Source organism: Mobula hypostoma, chromosome 8 (assembly GCF_963921235.1).
Source record: "Mobula hypostoma chromosome 8, sMobHyp1.1, whole genome shotgun sequence".
In the NCBI taxonomy this organism is placed as follows: domain Eukaryota; kingdom Metazoa; phylum Chordata; class Chondrichthyes; order Myliobatiformes; family Myliobatidae; genus Mobula; species Mobula hypostoma.
In genome coordinates this window covers 135,659,124-135,679,815 of record NC_086104.1, presented here as the reverse complement: position 1 = coordinate 135,679,815, position 20,692 = coordinate 135,659,124, and the positions used below count along the sequence as shown (strand labels likewise).

Genomic DNA, 20,692 nt, shown 5'->3' with positions numbered 1-20,692 from the left:
TTTCCCTTCAAGCTCTCATAATTTAGTTCTTGAAATCCTTCCTGGCACCCTTGCAATTTTCTACAGTTCCAACAGTCCAAGTTTCTTGAAACATTCGTAAGCTTTTCTTTTCCTGTTAACAACATTTTCTACATCCTTTATAGACCATAGCTCGTTAACACTATCATCCTTTCCATGTCCCAATGGAACATACCTATACAGAGGCCATGCAAGAGTTCGCTGAACATTTGTTACATGTCTTCCGTGCATTTCCCTGAGAACATCTCCTCCCAATTTATTTTACCAAGTTCCTGCTTAAAAACATCATAGATCTTCCTACCCCTATTAAATGTTTATCCAAATTGTCTATTCCTATCCTTCTCCAGTGCAATGGTAAAGGAAATCGAGTTTTGATCATTACCTCCAAAAAACTCTTTTACCGAGAGATCTGACACCTGACCATGTTCATTTACCATTATCAGATCAGGTAGAGCCTCTCCTCCAGTTGGACTATCCATATATTTCGTCAGAAAACCTTTCTGAACACGGTCAACAAACTCCACCCTGTCAAAACCCCTTGTTCTCAGGAGATGCCATTTAATAATTGGAGAGTTAAAATCACCATTCGTAACAACCCTATTATTACTGCTCCATGCTATAAACTACCTCCCTATCTGCTCCTCAATATCTCTGTTACTACTGGAGCGGGGTTCTATATATATAAAAAAAGAAACATGCAGTGGAGTTATTACCCCTTTCCTGTTTCTGTCTGTCACCCACAACGACTTAATAGGCATCCTTCCATGACTTATCCTTTTATGCAGTCGTGATACTATCCTTGATTAGCAGTGCCTCTCCCCTAACTCGTTTGCTTCCTCCCTGACTTTCTCTGAAATATCTAAAGCCTGGCACACTCAGCAGTCATTTCTGCACTTAGACCATCCACGTCTCTTGCATGTCCACAACATCCTAATTCCACATGATGATCCACACTCTAAGTTCATCTGCCCTGCTTATTATACACCTTTCACGGAAATTGTAACATTCGCTGTTTTCCATTCATTAACTTTCCGGGTAACCGTGTGGGGAAAAAAAAAAGTCTATAACATTGGTTACACAAGACCTGCCCCGCAGACAGAGATGTTGACCACTCAATCATGCCCAGTCTATTCAATTATTTATATATCTGATCCCTTGGAGCACCTTTCAATAATGTAGACAGTACTGATGTCAGACTGAACGGTCTATAAATTGCCGGCTTATTCTCATAGTCTTTATCAGATAATGGAGCAAAATTAACTATTAATTATTTAGCATGTCTTCATTCCGGTCGTGTATCAATGCTGTTTTCAATTTCATTGCTCAATCGGCGGTTTTCATTTTAATTCCTCAAGGGGTAACATACTATATGTGAAGGCAAGGGAAATATCAATAAGGCAGCTGCATTCAGTAAGAAGCCTGGACAGACGGAACAGACCAGACAGACATCAGCTGCTGACTTAAAATGAAGTTGCTAGTATCCAATTGTATTTAACTTCGGCTTGTTCTTTCAGCACCTCCCACACTCAAGTAGTTTAAGTAGTTGTGAGACTAGGCATTTGGCAAGACATTTGCCGCTGATTTTCCCTGTCACTTTAACATTTGGGCATAGTTCACATTCTCTTAAAAGACACTTTTGCATTCAACATATATACGCACCCAACTATATATTAAAAAAAAATAACAACAATTTCATTTGCATGCAAATCGGCAATGAATTTCCCAGCACTACAGCAAGACTGGATGTCCATACAAACCTTCAGAATGTATCAAACAACTCATTTTGGTTCAGGATTAATACGATAATGGGAATGCGTTCCGACACTGCTTGTGATACACAGTGATGCACAAATTTACAAAAAGATCATTTGAAAACATTAGTGCACACGGACACAGATAATCTAAACTCACTGAAGTACTTAGCCTGCAGATCCAGGAAGGATTATTGGATAAGTTGTGATAACGCTTAGCATCGCATTTGCCCCATTATTTGATTATCTGATCCATTTTGTATCAGATCACAAATAACCCTGTCCCTCAGTAGCATCGCATTCTGTTGCTCCTTACTCGTATCATCTGATTTTGAAACGTATTTGCTTTATTTTCTTGTCTAACTTCAATACCTGAGTTTTCTTTCCCTTCCCTTCCAGCTGTGCAACTCCTTCACTCAACATTTCCCCTGCATTATTCTGAAATTTGGCCGACTCACTGATATATGCAACTCATCAGAGATTTATTATGCTTCAGTGAATTGAAAATTTGTCATATTTTGACATATTCCAGCGAACTCCAACATGCATTCGCCTGCCACTGATATTTCAGCAGTCGTAATAGTGAATAATCAACAGTTCTATAATGTTCACAATACCTTCCTCCTCTCACCACCACTTTGTAAGCTCACATATTTGAATTCCTCCTGTGCTCAAACAAATCTTTTGTTTCCGCTTTCAATTTCAAGGTGAATTTCCTATCATTTCGACATCACATAATAAGACCTTGCCTGAAAGTTCTGCGATAGATCAGATAAATCTCGTAGCAATAGCTGATTACATCCATGATAACGGATTAATCCAGTTTCACTCATTATGTCGCACTGCAGGGCACACTCATTGGGCACACAGTCCAGTGGTGATTGGATGTGCTAAAATCGTGCACAGAGCATCTGAAGCTGATACTCACAAATACAGTGACGCAGATTAAATGCCAAATCTGTGCGAATTTTGTATTTTCTTTCTCAAAGGATGTGGCATTCATCTGTATTTAGGTTTTCATTAACATCCCAAAGATGTGTATTGTAAATTCCCTATGATATCCAAATAAATGGTAGAGCCTGCGGGACGGTGCTCCAGATGGATTTGTGTCTGTGTAGTGTTGTGTAGGTGTAGCATAAAATGGAAATCCTGCAAAAGCGGAGTTGATTGTCATTGACCACATGGCCAGTCAGCCAAATATATATTTATACGATTCAATAAATCTGCATTTCTCGATTTAGTATTAATCGCGACGCCATTTTAAATATTTCCATTGCCACCTTTTAAAAATATTCACCTGAACACAGGACACCAACGCCCGTGGTGTCCGAGGAAGACCGTTTCGACACGGAAATCTTGCAGTTTCGGAGGTGCGACTCGTTTCCTTCACATTGAACTTCCGTCACCAACACGGGCCGTTCATTCTCTCTATACTTCGAGATGTTGTAGGCAGATATCGCCGAGCCGCAATGTAGTTGTCTGCAGACAACATTTGCTTCACTAATGGTCCAAAATTTATCATGTAGTCTATGCCAGGTACCATTATCATACACGTCCACTTGGCCATCGCAGCGGCTTCCCCCATCGTTCAGTCTCAAGGACCAACTTTCATCTACGATATTGAAAGAAAATGGGTAAACAAGTTAATATCAATCCAAAGTATTCTACGGATTTTCAGCCTTTGTTGCATAGTATGTTTCATACATGAATTTCCTACATGTTACTTAGAATGTGAATAATATCACTGAACGTCATCGGTCAAAATTAGAGCTATGAGAACTATTTCTGTCGTTCACGGCTGAAAAATGGACTGAAGACATGTGGCTGACTGGTTAAATTTTGAGTGTACTGATAAATTCTGAATGTATTACGGATTCTAATTCCTCGCCGACTCTTCTCTGTTGACGTGGGCGGGTCTTTCGGAAGTTTCTTTACTTTGTTACCTTACAGCAAAGCCAAGCATCCCAGAGGGGACTTGTTACTTCTTCCGGAGTTGGATTCGGGTGGTGGGGGAGGGGGTGTAAGGAAAAATCACACAGATTAAAATGTGCCACAGATTTTCTCTTTGAAACGAAGCGGAAGGTGATGCGTTCTATAGAGGTATACAGGATGAAATGAGCATTCTGTAGAGTCGATAGATAGAGAATTTTCACAATCTACGAAATGGCGAATACAAACAGACCTAATTTTAATGTGGTTGGAGGAAAGCATAGAGGGGCTGTCAGAGTTAAATCCTTAAAAAAGAGAGTGGCGTGTGCGTGAAATGGCCGCTCCTGCTGTTGATAGAGGTTGATACATCGGACACAGAGAAGAAACTCTGAAATAAGCACATGGATGATAGAAAAAAATGGACGTCTGTGCAGCAAGGAACGATTTGACTGATTTTAGAGCAGGTTAAAAAAGTCGGGAAATATCGTGGGCCGAAGGGAGAGTGCCGTGCCGCAGTGTTCTATTATCTACGAAACGATGTCGGATTTTCTTCTTACTCAGTCAGTTTAAATGCGGTCCTTTCTTTCACATTGTTTCTCATCACCGTTTCAATAAAATCTATCACAGAAGCAGTCTCTGTGCAAATATTACTTCTGTACATTTGCGTATTTTTACATCAAGCCAAAGCTACTATCCTGCTACATCAAATGTCATCATCCTTCTTTCTTTTGTGCAACTATTCATTAAACATCACAAAAATATTCACTCTATACTAAAGTTTGGTCTATTCGTAATATAACGGAAATAGCCTCGTAGACTATCATTGGGAAACAAAGGAACGTCTACCAACTGCTTCAAGTCATAATCATGCATGGTTGCCACTAAAGGGCAGATATGTTCAATTGCTTAAAAGCTCACCGTTGTGAATATATCTCCAACCAAAGAACAGTTTGTTTTAGACATACATTTAATGTGACTCACCAGTGCAGATGACACTGGCGTCATTCCCATGTGAACATGTAATCTGACCCCAAGATGGGACTGGACATTCGGCTAATCGGGACTCGTTTCCCAGACAGCGGTAGTTATCCCTCCACACCGGCCCTTTTCCTTCGCCAAAGTAAGCACTCTTGGGAGTTGCTTTGAGTGCACCGCACTGTAGCTGTTCGCAGACCACGCTTGCATCTTCCAGGCTGAAGTACTCATCACAAAGTGTCCCCCACTGGTCTCCATGCAGGACTTCCACACGGCCAGAGCATCTGTTCTCCCCGCCAACCAGTCGTGGTCCATCCTTCCCTGTTTGGGAAATAATTGAAAACAGTTAATTACTTTCAATAACAAAGCGGGGGAAACTAATACAACGAGGAAAGTGCTTTTTGATTCACCTTCCACATGACTGAACCGCCTTCCAAATGTGACTGTCCAGTATATGTGAATGAAAGGTAATGCACTGAATGCAGCTGTGCTTTTCACCTCGTTGACTCTAGATCATCTATTCACAATGCATGAATTTTAATTGTTCTAAAAATCTGCTGAGGTTCCGGCCGGCATCTGGTCGTTTTGAAGGTTTGAATGCAATAAAGATCATTACTGCAAACATTAGGCTGAAACCGTAACAAGAACGGCTGCTCACATGCATTTTATACAGCATATTTCCTTTAATTAATGGTCCCGAACTTCATGATCGTTGATGTCTATGTATATTATTTTCTATCGAGGTTGAAGCTCTCGCTGAGCAGCACCACATTCCATGAGTAATGTTGTTGAGCAATCAGTTGCCGGTATGCAGTGTTAACTAACCACTGTGCGTGTCCACACTTTTCATATTTGCACATTACAAAAACTGGATGGATCCCAGCCTGTCATGGGTAAATTCCTCCACCCCTGCCACCCCCCACCTCCACCCTACTCAGCACATCTGCACGAGTCTGCTGCAGGAAAACTATATCCACCATCAAAAACTCCGCCATTTATGCCATGCTCTCTTCTCGGTGCTGCCATCAACAAAGCGGTACAAGAGGCTCGGACGCCACAGCAACAGGTTCAGGAACAGTTATTACGCCTCAATGATCAAGGACCCGAACGAACTTCACTTACCCGAAAGGATAAACTGTTCCTGCAACCTATGAACGCACTTTCAAAGACTCTTCGTCTCATCTTCTCGATATACATTGCTTCTTTACTCTTACTTCATTTCCTCAGCTCATATGGTAAATTCTGATGTCCGGGCATCCCCAAGTACAGTCATTTCACAATTGCGAGGAACCTTGGGACTATTCCAGTGTTGTTTAGTATTGTGCCTTTCTAGAGATATACATAAATGTTGATGTGACGGAATAATTTTTTATTGTAATTCCGTTGTGACTTCGGCGTGATAACAGCTGCAATAGTGGGACAGTGCATGCCCTATTCATGTCTCCAAATTCCTCTTTTAATTCAGTACATACCTGGTGTTTTACACATATTGAATTCTGTACGGAATGGTTATGTCATACTCCGGTTTGCGTTCCGGTTCAAGGTCCGGTAAATGGTTCCTTGTTCCGGGGTTTCTGGTTTTCCCCTGTTTCAGTAGTGGGCACACATTTCTCGTTATGGGACTGACACATAAATACGTCTGCAAACCAGGGATTCCCTGCTGGACTGTTCTGTTCCCCTCCCTGCCTTTTCCCGCCTCGCCTGACTCCTTGCCTGGATAACGCGCCTGACTCTCTGCCTGCTCATCTAGCCTGGATACACCGCCTGTATACCCTGTCTGTACCACTGAAGTGTTACTCCCAGAGCAAGACTGGAGACTTGTTAGGTCAAGATAAGGAAGTGTCTTGTGTTATGTGGAATTGTCTCTCCGTTTCCACGCCTTCGCTGGGTGGGTCCGGCCGTTTGCCGCCTCCTAGTGTTTGGATCTGTCTCTGTATCCACGCCTCACTAGGTGGGTCCGGCAGTTTGCCGCCACCTTGTTTTGGGGTCCGTCTACTCATGTTCAGTGTTTTGTGTATGAGTCCCGGCCCTATGTCCTGTTCCCAGCGCCAGGTCCAGGCTCTGTGTTATGTGTGTGAGTCCCGGCCCTACGTCCTCTACACCAGGAGGAGTCCCGGCTCTGTGTCCCTTGCTCCTGTCTCTTCTGGTACAAGGCTCCGTGCTCCTGAACTCCCTCGTCCAGACCGTGATAGTCCAGTCCAGTCCTATACGAGTCCTGTCCATGTGCCTTTACCTGTCCTTGTGTCTCGCCTTACCCAGGAGTTCCTCACCCAAGCCATGTCCAGTCCTGTAGCGCCGTCTTGTCCTCGCACAGTTCTGGAGTCCAAGACCGAGTCAAGTCCTAGGTTCAGGGTCCTTGCCCAGTCTCAGACTCGGAGTCCATACCCAAGCCTCGAATTATCCTAGACCCTAGATCCAAGACACAAGCCGGCATGCAAACTTAAGATCCCAGACCCCATCCAGCAGCCAAATTCAAGATTCCAAGCCAAGCTACAAGAACCCGAGCCTCGAGGATCCAAAGCCAATTTCCAAGAACCCAAACCTCGAGGATTCCAAGCCAAGCTCCGAAAGCCCAGGCCTCGAGGATCGCAAGCCAAGCACCAATACCCAGGCCTCGAGGATCCCAAGGAAAGTCCCTTGAACCAAAGCCTCTGGACCCCAGCCTGTCTCCAAGCTCAAGTCTCAAGACCAAGACCCCAGCCTGTCTGCAAGCTCGAGCCTCATGACCAAGACCTCAACCTCAAGGCTCAAGACCAAGAGCCCAAGCAGGTTACCAAGTCTCAAGTCTCAAAACCCCAGTCTTCATTCCTGCAGTTATGTAATGTCCATGCTTGGTTCTGTCGCCCGATCCCGAAGCAAGACCCAGGTTCTGGGTCCTTGTCCAGTCTCTGGCTCGGGGTTCAAGCCCTAGTCTGCGTTCTTGTCCCTGCTCCTTGTCTGTATTCTGTCACGTCCCTACTCTAATCAAGTCCTGTTGCTTGTACATCAGTGTCTGTGTCTTGCATTTGGGTCCGTTCCCAGCGCCCCCGTTGTGACAGGTTATATCTATTAAGTCAGTAGTTCTTGCATATTTATCCTGTAATATTATATACAGTCGGTTATTATACATTGTTATATTTGTAATAATGGACCTGTCGTAATATCATTCACACGACTCTGCCTCTAAAGCGGGTTCAGTATTGTATTTATAGGGAAGTATTTTTTTAATGGATTCGTATTTATAGTAAAGCAAATTGGCGACTGACGTCTGCCACTTAATTATGCCTGTGTAAATAACCAGATTGGGTTAAACGGCTGTAATCTACTAGATGTTTCTGCATTTACCATCTATGATTCGATGGCCTTTATTATGTATTTTGATATTATCCGTTGTTGAACAACTTGTCCTCTATTGCCACAAGAAGAGATCTCCAAATCTGTTGCAGGAATTTGACGTATTCTTGTCGAAGTCCAGTCTGCTCAGATTGTGGTGATGTCTTCCATGAAAGTTCATGATCTTCGATTGGCTTACTTTCTTCAATTGAGATAATGTTTTTATTGTTCTCTGTTGTTCCCTCATTTAAGTTCAGTGGTGTATGCTTCGTGTCAGAATTACATATGATCGAGTGGAGTGCTAAATCCTGCTTTCCTTAGATGTTTTATCTGACTGCTATGTAGTATTTTATACCTGCTATTGTTCTTATTGCTTCTATCCTATGTATTGATAAGTAATGTTCATTTGCATGTACAGCGTTATCTAAAAACTGATATTTCAGTTCTTATCTTTCTTTGTAAGTTTTCCAGATTGGTTTCTGATCAAGATATTATGTCAACAGAGCAGATAATATAGTCATTGCAAAAGCGTGCAATGCCTTCTTTATGTTTACACTACTCAACGTAACTAGATGATTTTCTTAAGCTTTGATGTAAATGCCATTATCACGCTATGATTTATTTTCTTCGCTGACTGATAACCCAGACAGTTATACGTATCATATTCAGATATCGGTTCTATTGTAGCCTGCTTTCCTGCTTTGTATTCCATTAATTCCATTGCATTTTTCTTTATGTTTCCTGTTCTGAATATACCAAGCTGAAAGATTATGTTTATATCTTTAGAAAATTGTACTACTATTTGCATTAAATGCTCTAGCTTTCCTGATGAACGAGCGAATAACTTCAAATTGCCCATGTATGGATGCACGAAGCTCATTTTTTTTTCTCGTCGGTCAAGCTGGTAAAATCTGAGCTACAGCCACAGCAAAGTACAATCATTTCGTAATTACGAGAGCTTTCGTATTGCACTAGTGATGTTTAATACTATTGATTTCTGAAGTTTTACACATATTGTTCTGTGAATCCAATTGTATAATGCTACTGTGTAGTAACTTTCCGGTAATACCAGATATAGATATTATTATTGGCGGAACAAATACCTTGTTAATGTTTCATCGACTATTTATTTCTGTATATTATGTGTGTTTCAAATTAAGCGGTCAATGCTTGTTTATCCTGCAATATTATTTGCTGATCCAAAACTGGATCAACCTTGTATTTATAATAAGGTATGATGACTTTGCTGAGTTTGTATTTTAAAGCAAGAATTTAATGAATGCTATTTTCCACTTGAATGTGCCTGTGTATGTCATGAGATTGCGATAAATTGCTGACGAATCCCTTAAAGTGTTGGATTGTCTCTGCTTTCCCTTGACAATTTCTGCATTTATTGTTAAGAATTTGTTGATCTGTTATGCATTTTGATTATATTTTTTAAAGTACCTGGTACTGTATTGCCACAAAGAGCCCCTCTGCGTATGGGAAGAGGACGCCAACCCTGAGTCAGACATCCAAAACGCCCTTGTCGACATGTGCTCTGCTCATATCGTAGAAATATCTTCCATTGGGGATCACGGTCTTCAATTGCTAAACTATATTTGTGACAGTGATCATTTCCTCACATTTAAGGATTGTTGTTCATTTAAGTTGCGTGGTGTGTACATCGTATTCAAATCGCATATGCTAGCATGAATTGCGAAATCGTTTCCTTGATACACATATATTCCCTGAAAGTTGATCTGACTGTTGTTCATTTTTATGTCTGTTATCTCTGTTGCTCCTTGTCCTATGCAGTGTTAATCTAAGTTCGTATTGGTATCATTCATTTTCTTTTCTCAAAGGGTGAATGATATTTGCCACTTGATCGTGCCTGTATGAGTAATCAGATGGAGTTACACTGTTGCAGCATCCTGTTACATGTGGGAATAACTTTGGTTTCTCTTGTTATTTTCTCCGTTTATCGTCTTGAATTTGTTGGGGTTTTCTCAAGAAATGTGTTATATTTGTTGATAATATTTTCTGTCGCCACCTGTTCCTGCATCGCTACAATATTATTAATAATAATTATACTTATCCTCCTCAGCTGAATCAGGTAAACTTGAGGTATGGGCATAACAGTTAGTCCTGACGAAGGGTCTCGGCCTGAAACGTCGACTGCGCCTCTTCCTATAGATGCTGCCTGGCCTGCTGCGTTCACCAGCACCTTTGATGTGTGACGCTCATTTGTCATTTGTTTGGAAATTCCGGAGTATTCCAGTGGAGTTTAGTCATGTGGCTTTCTGAATACTTACATAGATTTTCCTCTGTAGCCCGAATTGCTTAGTTCTGTTGTGCAGTGTCTTTCGGATGAGACCAGTGGGAGATATCCCCATCAGGGCAATGTATACCTTGCTCAAGTTCCAAAGTCATTCAGTTGCCTCTTTGAATGCAGCATATTTCTGGTGTTTTTCTTTTCTTTTCTTTTTTTTAATTATATCTGTACGCTTTGTGTGTTTGGAATGGTTATAACTACAAAGTATGTTGTTCTTGCTTGTTTATCCTGTATTCTGATATCCTGAATGTTATTATGCATTGTACTATCGATAACAGCTCATCGGTCATACTGTATTTTGTGGTGCTCCAACTCTAAAACTGGATCAGGCTGATCTATGTACAAGGGTGTGATGGTATCTATAAATTTATATTTTAAAACAAGATTTTGATAAATGATATTTCCACTCAATTGTGCCCCTGTAAGTAACCAGTCTGTGTTAAATAGCTACAGGATCCTGCAATGTGTTAGATTATGCCTGGTTTTTTTTCTCTTTCCTAGACATTTTATGTCATAGTGGGGGACGCTGGTGGTGGAACAAAATGTAAGACACAAACACTGAAGTACTAGGAACAGGACAGGACTAGAGACTAGAGTTAGGGACGTGAATGGTTGCAGTCGAGGTGCTGAGATAGGAACACAGACTTGGACTAGGACTTGGCTAGGAAAGCGGGACCAGTTCAAGGAATTGGGAACTAGGAGCCTGGGCTTGGATTCCGAGCCGGAGACTGGACAAGGACCCAGAACCTGGCTCTTGACTCGGTCTCGAACCCCGGAACTAGGCGAGGACATGACGTGGCTATATGTCTGGGCATGGCTTGGGTTCCCCGACGCTTGGTTTCTTCGTGGCGAGGACATGACGGGGCTTGGGTTCCTGGAGGCGAGGACATGACGAGGCTTGGGTTCAGCGAGGCGAGGACATGACGAGGCTTGGGTTCCTCGTGGCGTGGTCATGGCGAGGTTTGGGTTCCTCGAGGTTCTCCTGGGAAGGACGAGGTACTCGTGGGCTGGGCGAGAACACTAAGCCTTGTCTTGGTCGAGAGGAATAGGAACGCAGAGCCTTGGTCGAGGGAGACAGGAACGCAGAGCCTTGGTCAATGGAGATAGGAACACAGAGTCTTCGTCGAGGGAGACAGGAACGCAGAGCTTTGGTCGACTGAGACAGGAACACAGAACACAGAGGCTTGGTCTTGAGCGACAAGAACATGGAACACAGAGCCGGGACCCCTCTTTGTAAACATGACTTGGGGTCGGGGCTTTGAACAGAGTCAGGACCCCTGCTAGGGACGAGGATGTAGGGTCGGGACTAATACACAGAGCACAGAGAGACGGTTCACAACAGAAGGTAGCGGCAAACGGCCAAACCTACCTAGCGAAAGCGTGGACGCAGAAACAGTTCCAACTCAACGATAGACAGTTCCTTATCTTGATTCAGCAGGTTTCCGGTCTCTCTCCGGTGGTTGAACTTGACGGTGAGAATAGGCAAGGTTGCAGGCATGTCTTCAGGCAAGGGTTGCAGGGCAAGGCTTCAGACACTGGTTGTAGGGCAAAGCTTCAGACACTGGTTGCATGACAATGTTTCAGACACTGGTTGCGGGGTACGGCTACAGGAGGAAAGGGCAGCGAAGGGATTCAAACAGGGCGGTTTTGACAGGAACAATCTAGCAGAAAAGCCATGGTGTCCGGAGGTATTGATGTGTCTGCCTAGACGAGAATCATGTGCCTCAGTTAGGGCACCCAACAGAACAAAGGAAAACCGTAATATCTGGAATACCGATCGATGGACCAGACTGTGAACCGGAATACGGATTTCGCGGACCGGACCATGCCATTCTCTGCATTTCCCCTGTTGTATCTGTTGGTCTATTATGATGTTTTGTATTTTTTTATTATTAACACCCCATCCTGTCTTGCCACAAGAAAGCTTTCTGTTTCTGCAAGGAGGTCTCAAATTCTGAGCCAGGCTTTCAATATCTAATTTGGTCAATTTGTGGGGGTGTCTTCCATGGAGGTTCATGCTCTTCCATTGGCTAACGTTTTCTTCAGTAATGATAATGTCTTCATTTTTTGGCTTGTGCTCTTATTTACGTTTATTGGAATATATTTCTTTTCGGAATGGCATATGCTTGCGTGGAGTGTTGATTGTTGTTTTCTTTAATGAAAGTATTTCACTCGTCCTGTTTTCTGCCGTAGGTGGTATTAATCTGAGTGCATTCGAATATACAAGATGTTTTCTGAAATTTATTATTTCATTTCTGATTTTTCTTTATTAATATCCCAGATCGGTTTCAGACAAAAAATATTACGCCATTAATATTGGTATAGCGAGAGTGTATATTCCCTTTGTTATAATTTACAGTTGATCTCAGTTTGGCAGAATTTTTTTTTTAGCCTTGAAGTAAATTATGTCTTTTCTTTTTGCCTTTACATTTTATGATCTTTGTTCTTTCCTTGTTGATATCCCACGTACTTATAGGTTTAATATTCTTCGACCAATTGCATTGTATCCTGCTGTTCTGTTTTGTATTCCATTAGCTCCATTGCACATTCTTTATGTTTGATGTTAAGCATTTATTCAGTCCAAACTTAACGTTTATATCTTTTCAAAATAGATCTACTATTTTTTAAGTAATTGCCTTAGCTCAACTGATGAAGGAACACGTAATGTCAAATCATCCATGTACAAAGTTAATGTTAGTGGTTAGCGGTATAACTTATTTCATTGTTTCTGTTTTCATACACAATCTTTGTCTGCTTCAGAAAATTAGAGAGCAAGTTTGCAAATAGACAGAATCACAGTGGACTCAGTCAGACGCCTTGGAAAATGTCTCGGTAGTAGTAGTGGAGATAGAATTATTTACTGTGTAGAATTATTTGCATGTAAATACAAAATTCAGGTTTATAATTGTTGTGTATACGTACATTGGTAATAAATCCTCTTTAAAATTTAAATTGAAACGTCAATGTACAAGAACTTCCCAACAATACCCTGCTTTGGTTCCCTCTGTGAATCATTTTTTTGTTGATGGTGTCTGTGAATTTGCTTCTCAGGAATGACTGTGTTAATATCAGAATGAATCAGATGTTTGGCGTTCCGTTTATTTGTAGGAAATCTATTCGATACATATTTCTGTAATATTATCTTGTGTTACCTTCGTTCTGATATGTCAGAAAGCTCCTCTGTGGGCCAAAACTATTAGTCTAAGTATTTAATTCACTGTATTATCCACAACCCTCTTCCGTTGTGGTAGATATATGCACAAAGATCATCAACTGATCATGAAAAGAGTTAAATTGTACAACAGATGCAAAATTCAAAAAGGGCAAAGAATGCAGGACTGAATGCGCTGTGTTTAAATGCATGCAGTATTTGCAGTAAGGTGGATGAATTTCTGCCGCAAGTAGATATTTGTTGGTATGGCATTGTGGGTATCACTGAGCCATCAATGAAAGAAGGTCGAAGTTGGAAGTTTAATATCAAACGAAATACTTTATATGGAAAAGACTATATGAATACATAAGCAGCTTTGGAAGATGTAAATACATCTTCAGAAAGATGTGACATAGGTTCAAATAAATGTTGAATTTTTGTGGGTGGACTTTAGAAACTGCAAGGGGAAAAGTAAGGCATTTTGGGATGGGGTGAGATTTCAATGGGAGCAGGTATGTGCATGTAATAAGTGCATTGTCACAATTGCAATGAGGAAATTCAATATGAAAGGGGATTGGAAAAATCAGTTTCGTGTCAGATCACAAGAAAGGGACTATGTTGAATGCCTACGAGATGTTTTTCTTTTGAGCATATTGTGCTTGGGCCTACTCAGGGAAAGGCGGTCTTAGATTGGGTGTTATGCAATAATCCAGATTTTACTGCGGTGGCGGGGGGGGGGGGTTGCTTAAGCTAAAGGAACCATGAGGACACGGTGATCATAATATGTCTGACTGAATACAGCAATTTGAGTGGGAGAAAACATATCCCACATGCATCGGTATTGCAATGGACTAAAGGGAATTAGAGGGACAAAAGAGAGGAGTTTGCCCAGATGCATTGGAGAGGGTTACTGTCGGGGATAAGGCAGAGTAGAGCAGTTTCAGGAAATAGTTCAGAAGGCGCAAGATGGATATGTCCCACAGAGGAAGAAGTTCTCAAATGGCAGTGGCATGCAATCGTGGCTGGCAAGGGAACTTAAGTACTGCATAAAAAACAAGGAATGGGGTTTAATATTGCTAAAGTGAGTGGGAAGTTGCATGATTGGGAAGTATTTAAAATACAACAAAAATAAACCTAAAAGCCACGAGAAGGGAAAAAAGATGAAATATGAGGGCGACTAGCCAATAATATAACGTAGTATAATATTTTCTTCAGTTATATGCAGGAAAATTGGGAAGTGAATGTTGACATTGGAGCACTGGTGAATTATGCTGGTGAGGTAGTAATGGGGGACAACGAAACGGCGGATAAACTTAATGACTACATTGCAGCATTCTTCACTGTGGAATACACTAACAGAGTGCCAGAGGTCCGTGAAAGTCGGGGAGCAGGATTGAGTGGCATTGCTATTTGAAAGGAAAATGTGCTGGGTAAATCGAAAGGTCTTAAGGTAAATAAGTCACCTCGTCCAGTGGACTACATCCCAAATTTCTGAAAGAGCTTGTTCCTGTCTACGCAACTCATATCTGCTCAGCCTGTTTCTGTCCCTTTGAACTCATATCTGCATACCGCGACTCCATTTTATACCGACAGTTCCGTCCCTCCTGACTGATATTCGTTACATTTCACACACTCTGGATATTTTCAGTAATATCAGTTCCCTGTACCGCACCATCTTATTTTCACTAGGGTTGTCCAGTCCCTATACACCTCTACCCCCCACCAAGAAGGCCTCAAAGCTCTCCCTTTTCTTCTGGCAACAAACCCAACCATTTCCCCTCCTATACCACTTCCTTCAAACGAAGTGTGTAACCATGGACACACGCATGGGTCCCAGCTATACCTACCTTGTGCTTGGCTACGTCAAACAGTTTATGTTCCAAGCCTGCACTTAAATCGGTCCCCAAATTTTCCTGCACTACATCGACGACTGTATTTGTGTTGTTTCCTGCACATATGTGGAGCTCGTCGACTTCATCAGTTTTCCAACTTCCATCCTTCCCTCAAAGTTACCTGGTCCAATTCCAAAACCTTCATCTGCTTTCTCGATTTTAATATTTCTGTCTCTGGAGACAGCGTAACTACTGATGTCTATTATAAACCTACGAACTTTCACAGATGTCTAGACTAGACATCTTTTAACCATGTTACTTATCAAAACCCCATCTTCTTCTCTCAAATCCCCCCGTCTCCGCCACATCTACTCTGAGGATTGGACTTTTCATTCTGGGATGAAGACGATGCCCTCCTCTTTTAAAGAAATGGGCTTCCCTTCCTCCACAATCAACACTGCCCTGGACTGCATCTCTTCCACTGCATGCACTTCTGCTCATACGTTAATCGTCTCGCCACCCGACGAGGGACAGGGTTCTTCTTGCCCTCACCTACCACCTCACCAGCCTCCGAGTCTAGTACATTATTCTGCGGAACCTCCGCCATCTCCAACAAGATCCCACCACCAAGCACATCTGCCCCTCCACTTCCCCCCTTCCGCACACTTTCTGTTTTCCACAAGGATCGCTCCCAATACGAATCCATTTTCCATTCGACTCACCCCACTGATCTCCCTTCTGGCACCTATTCCTGCAAACGGAAGAAGCGTTAAACCTTCCCGTACATCTGCTTCCTCACCAGCATTCATTGCACCGAGCAGTTCTCCCAGGAGAGGCGACGCTTCACCTCTGCGTCTATTGAGATGATACACTGTGCTTGTTGCTCCCAATGTGGCCTCCTGTTTATCGGTGAGACCCGACGTAGACTGGGAGACTGCTTCACTGAGCACCTCTGCTACATCCGCCAGAAGAAGCGGGATCTCCCATTTTAATTCCACTTCCCATTCCCATTCTGATATGTCAATCCATCGGCTCCTCTAGTGCCAGAAAGTGGCCCAGTCAGGTTGGAAGAACAACATTTTATATTCAGTATGGGAAGCTTCCAATCTGATGGCATGAAAATCTATTTCTCAATCTTCCAGTAATGGCAAACTATCCTTCACCATTCCCCATCCCATGTTCCCTCTCTCACCATATCTGCTTGCCTGCCCATTGCCTCTCTCTGCTGTTATCCCCCCACTTTTATTTCCTCCATTGACATCTGCCCTCTCCAATCAGACTCCCTATTCTCCAGCCCTGTGTCTCTTCCACGAATTAACTTCCCAGTTTTTTACTTCATCCGCCCTCCTCCTGGGTTCACCTGTCACCTTCTGTTTCTCTCTCCCTACCCTCACTACGTTAAATCCACTCCTTATCTTCTTTTTTGCAGTTCTGCCGAAGGGTCTCTGCCCGAACCATCTAATGTACTTTGCTCATAGATGCTTCCTGGCCTGTTGAGTTCCTTCAGCATCTTGTGTGTGTTGTGAAAAATAAAATCTGAATAGATAGCATCATTCCAGCGTACTGGAGAACTGCAAGTGCCACTCCACTCTTTAACTGGAGATGATCACAAAGGGACGGAAATTGTAGGCCAGTTAGCCGAACCTCAGTGGTCGTAAAAGTATTTGTGTCCATTATTAATAGCAATCTTTCAGGGTACTGGGAGACTAATAAAAACAAAACAAAAAAAAAAAAAAACATCAAAGTCACCAGGGTTCTGGTGAAGGGAGACGATCCCTGACAAATCTGTTTGATTTCTTTGAGGAAGTAACAAGCATGATGGACACAGGAGAGGCAGTGCATGTCATTGACTTGAATATTCAGAAAGCAGTTGATAAGCGTAACAAATGAGGCTGCTTAACAACGATAAAATCCAATGGCATTTCAGGAATGAGTCTGGCACAGATAGTGGAATGGCTCACAGGCAGTAGGGAACGAGTGGGAATAACGGATACCTTTTCTGGTTGGCTGCCGGTGAGTCATGATGTTTCTCAAGGGTCAGTTTGGGAATGCCTCTTTTGACGTCGACTACCAATGATTTTGACAGTACGATTGATAGCTTTTAGAAAAATTTGCAGATAATACAAATATAGGTGGAGTGGTAGGTAGTTCTGAGGAAACAATGCAATTGCAGAAGGACGTAGACAGATTGGATGGATGACCAAAAATGGCAGATAGAAAAAGTATTGGGCAATGTATGATCTTGAATTTTGGTAAAAGGAACAGAAGTGCAGAAGTGCAGCTTAGGGATCCTCGTGCAAGACACTTAGATGTTAATTTACAGATGTTAATTAATTGTGCGTTCTTGTAGATCATTGAAATATTGTTCATACTTCTTCATACTTCTTACATAGAACATGGAACATAGAATACTACAGCACAGTAAATGCCCATCGGCCTACATGGTTGTGCCAATCCTCAAATCCTGCCTCGTATATAACCCGCCACCTTAAATTCCACCATATACATGTCTGGTAGTCTCTTTTTTTTCTAGTATATCTGCCTCCATCACTGACTCAGGCAGTGTATTCCACGCACCAACCACTCTACTATTAAAGATCCTTCCTCTAATATCGCTCTTGAACATCCCACCCCTTACCTTAAAACCACGCCCCCTTGTGTTGAGCATTGGTGCCCTGGGGAAGAGGCACTGGCTATCCACTTTATCTATTCCTCTTACTATCTTGTATACCTCTGTCATGTCCCCTCTCATCCTCCTTCTCTTCAAAGAGTAAAGCCCTAGCTCCCTGAATCTCTGATCATAATGCATACTCTCTAAACCAGGCAACATCCTGGTAAATCTCCTCTGTACCCTTTCCAATGCTTCCACATCCGTCCTATAGTGAGACGACCAGAAATTGACACAGTACTCCAAGTGTAGCCGAACCGGAGTTTCATAGAGCTGCATCGTTCCCTTGCAACTCTTAAACTCTATCCCTCCACTTATGAAAACTAAGACCCCATCAGCTTTCTTAACTACCCTGTCCACGTGTGAGGCTCTTTCAGGGATCTGTGGACATGTAACCCCAGATCCGTCTGCTCCTCCACACTACCAACTATCCTCCCATTTACTTTGTACTCTGCCTTGGTGTTTCTCCTTCCAAAGTGTACTACATCACACTTCTCTGAGTTGAACTTCAACTGCCACTTCTCAGCCCACTTCTGCAACCTGTCAATATCTCTCTGCAATACTTGACAATCCTCTACACTATCTATAACACCACCAACCTTTGTGTCGTCTGCAAACTTTCCAACCCACCCTTCTACCCCCACATCCAGCTCGTTAATAAAAATCACGAAACGTTGAAGTCCCAGAACAGATCCTTGTGTGACACCACTAGTTACAATCCTCCAATCAGAATGTACTCCCTCCACTACGACCCTCTGCCTTCTGCAGGCAAGACAATTCTGAATCCATATGGCCAAACCTGCCTAGATCCCATGCATTCTGTCTTTCTAAATAAGCCTACCTTGTCAAGTGCCTTACTAAAATCCATATAGATCACATCCACTGCACTATCCTCATGTATATGGCTGGTCACCTCCTCGAAGTACTGTATCAGGCTTGTTAGACACGATCTGCCCTTCACAAAGCCTTGCTAACTGCCCCTGATCAGACCACGATTCTCTAAATGCCTATAGATCCTATCTCTAAGAATATTTTCCAACAGCTTTCGCACCACAGACGTAACAAATTCATCTTGTTATCTTTTTCGGATAACGTGTATTTATTCTATTTAGATTCTGTTTTGTTGTAACATTTTTGAATTACCTACCATGGATTTTCATTAAAATTTTCAATGATAAATCCTTTTTTCCTGATCGTATGTATTTATTGATTGTCCGATTGTTTGATCGATTTACCAGATGTTATGTGTATCAGTGTATCTATCTGTCTGTTTATTTATTTATCGTAGCGCAGAATGCTTTCTTAGGACCTTTTTAATGCAAATTGGCCATAATAAAACCCAGTCTTGTTTTCCCACTACTTCCCTTCCGTCGATCAACTTCAGATGTATACTTACAGAGTTTAATTATTATGCGATTGCAATGTATACTAAACTGACATATTACAAACTGTACTTGGTTTAAATTCAACCTGATTTGGTAGACACAACTCGCATTCAGATTTAGCCTATTACTTTCGCCACATGATTGGAAATGAATTTGATATGGATATGGGTTTGCAGGAATTTTTTTTATTTTTTTGAATCGTTTCTAAGGTGTATTTATACGTTTATTCTCTTCTCTACTAACTCAATTCTTCGATTTGCATGCCCCTTTCAAGTGCTTAGAAAGTTTCCTAGTGATATTAGAAAAGTGCCCCGTCCTGGTCGAAATCTACAGGGCACTCACAAGCCATGTCTTGATTGAGTATGCCGATGTCATTGATTTCGTTTTCTTAACCATTTTGTTTCATCAATGTAGACGGCATTATGCTTAAGTCTGCAGCACGAAACTGCGATTGCAATACCACAGTGTGTCTCGACGCGATTATTTTCTGCACTGGAGTGGACAGATAGTTGATTTTTTTTCCCCCAAACCAAGGCTTTCTACTTTGTTGTCCAATTTTCAATAAACTCTCTTGTATAGTTCCTTTCCCAAGGATCAGATTTATTCAGCGTTATCCAAGCAGCAATTCATTCGTAGAACCATAGAACCACAGAACCGTAGAACAATACAGCACAGAAACAGGCCATTCTTGGCTGTGCCTAACCATTTTTCTGCCTAGTCCCACTGACCTGCACCTGGACCATATCCCCCCATACAACTCTCATCCATGTACCTGCCCAAGTTTTTCTTAAATGTTAAAAGTGAGCCCGCATTTACCACTTCATCTGACAGCTCATTCCACACTCCCACCACTCCCTGTGTGAAGAATACCCCCCCCCCAATGTTCCCTTTAAACCTTTCCCCTTTCACCCTTAACCCATGTCCACTGTTGTTTTTTTTCTCCCTGAGCCTCACTGGAAAAAGCCTGCTTATATTCACTGTATCTATACCTGTCATAATTCTATATACTTCTATTAAATCTACCCTCATTCTTCTACCCTCCAGGGAATATAATTCGAACCTATTCAACCTTTCTCTATAATTCAGTTTCTCAAGTACTGCCAACATCCTTGTAAACCTTCTCTGTACTCTTTCAAACTTATTTATATACTTCCTGTAATTTGGTGACAAAAACTGTACACAATACTCCAAATTCGGCCTCAACAATGCCTTATACAACCTCACCATAACATTCCACTCTTAAACTCAAACCATTGATTTATAAAGACCAATGTACCAAAAGCTCTCTTTACGACCCTATCTACCTGTGACGCCACATTTAGGGAATCTTTTATCTGTATTCCTGGATTCCTCTGTT

The 20,692-nt window shown here is 42.1% G+C and overlaps 1 protein-coding gene across 3 annotated transcripts in view; it reads right to left on the bottom strand.

The window, feature by feature from the left end:
* The window catches only part of LOC134350981 (deleted in malignant brain tumors 1 protein-like), a 77,202-nt gene that overhangs the window by 38,766 nt on the left and 17,744 nt on the right, over positions 1–20,692 (bottom strand). For all 3 annotated transcript variants that reach the window (XM_063056924.1, XM_063056925.1, XM_063056926.1), the window contains exons 5-6: positions 4,680–4,994; positions 3,067–3,381 (exon numbers count right to left, since the gene is read on the bottom strand). In XM_063056924.1, the coding sequence (XP_062912994.1) occupies positions 3,067–3,381; positions 4,680–4,994 (630 nt within the window). The remainder of the gene's footprint in view (positions 1–3,066; positions 3,382–4,679; positions 4,995–20,692) is intronic.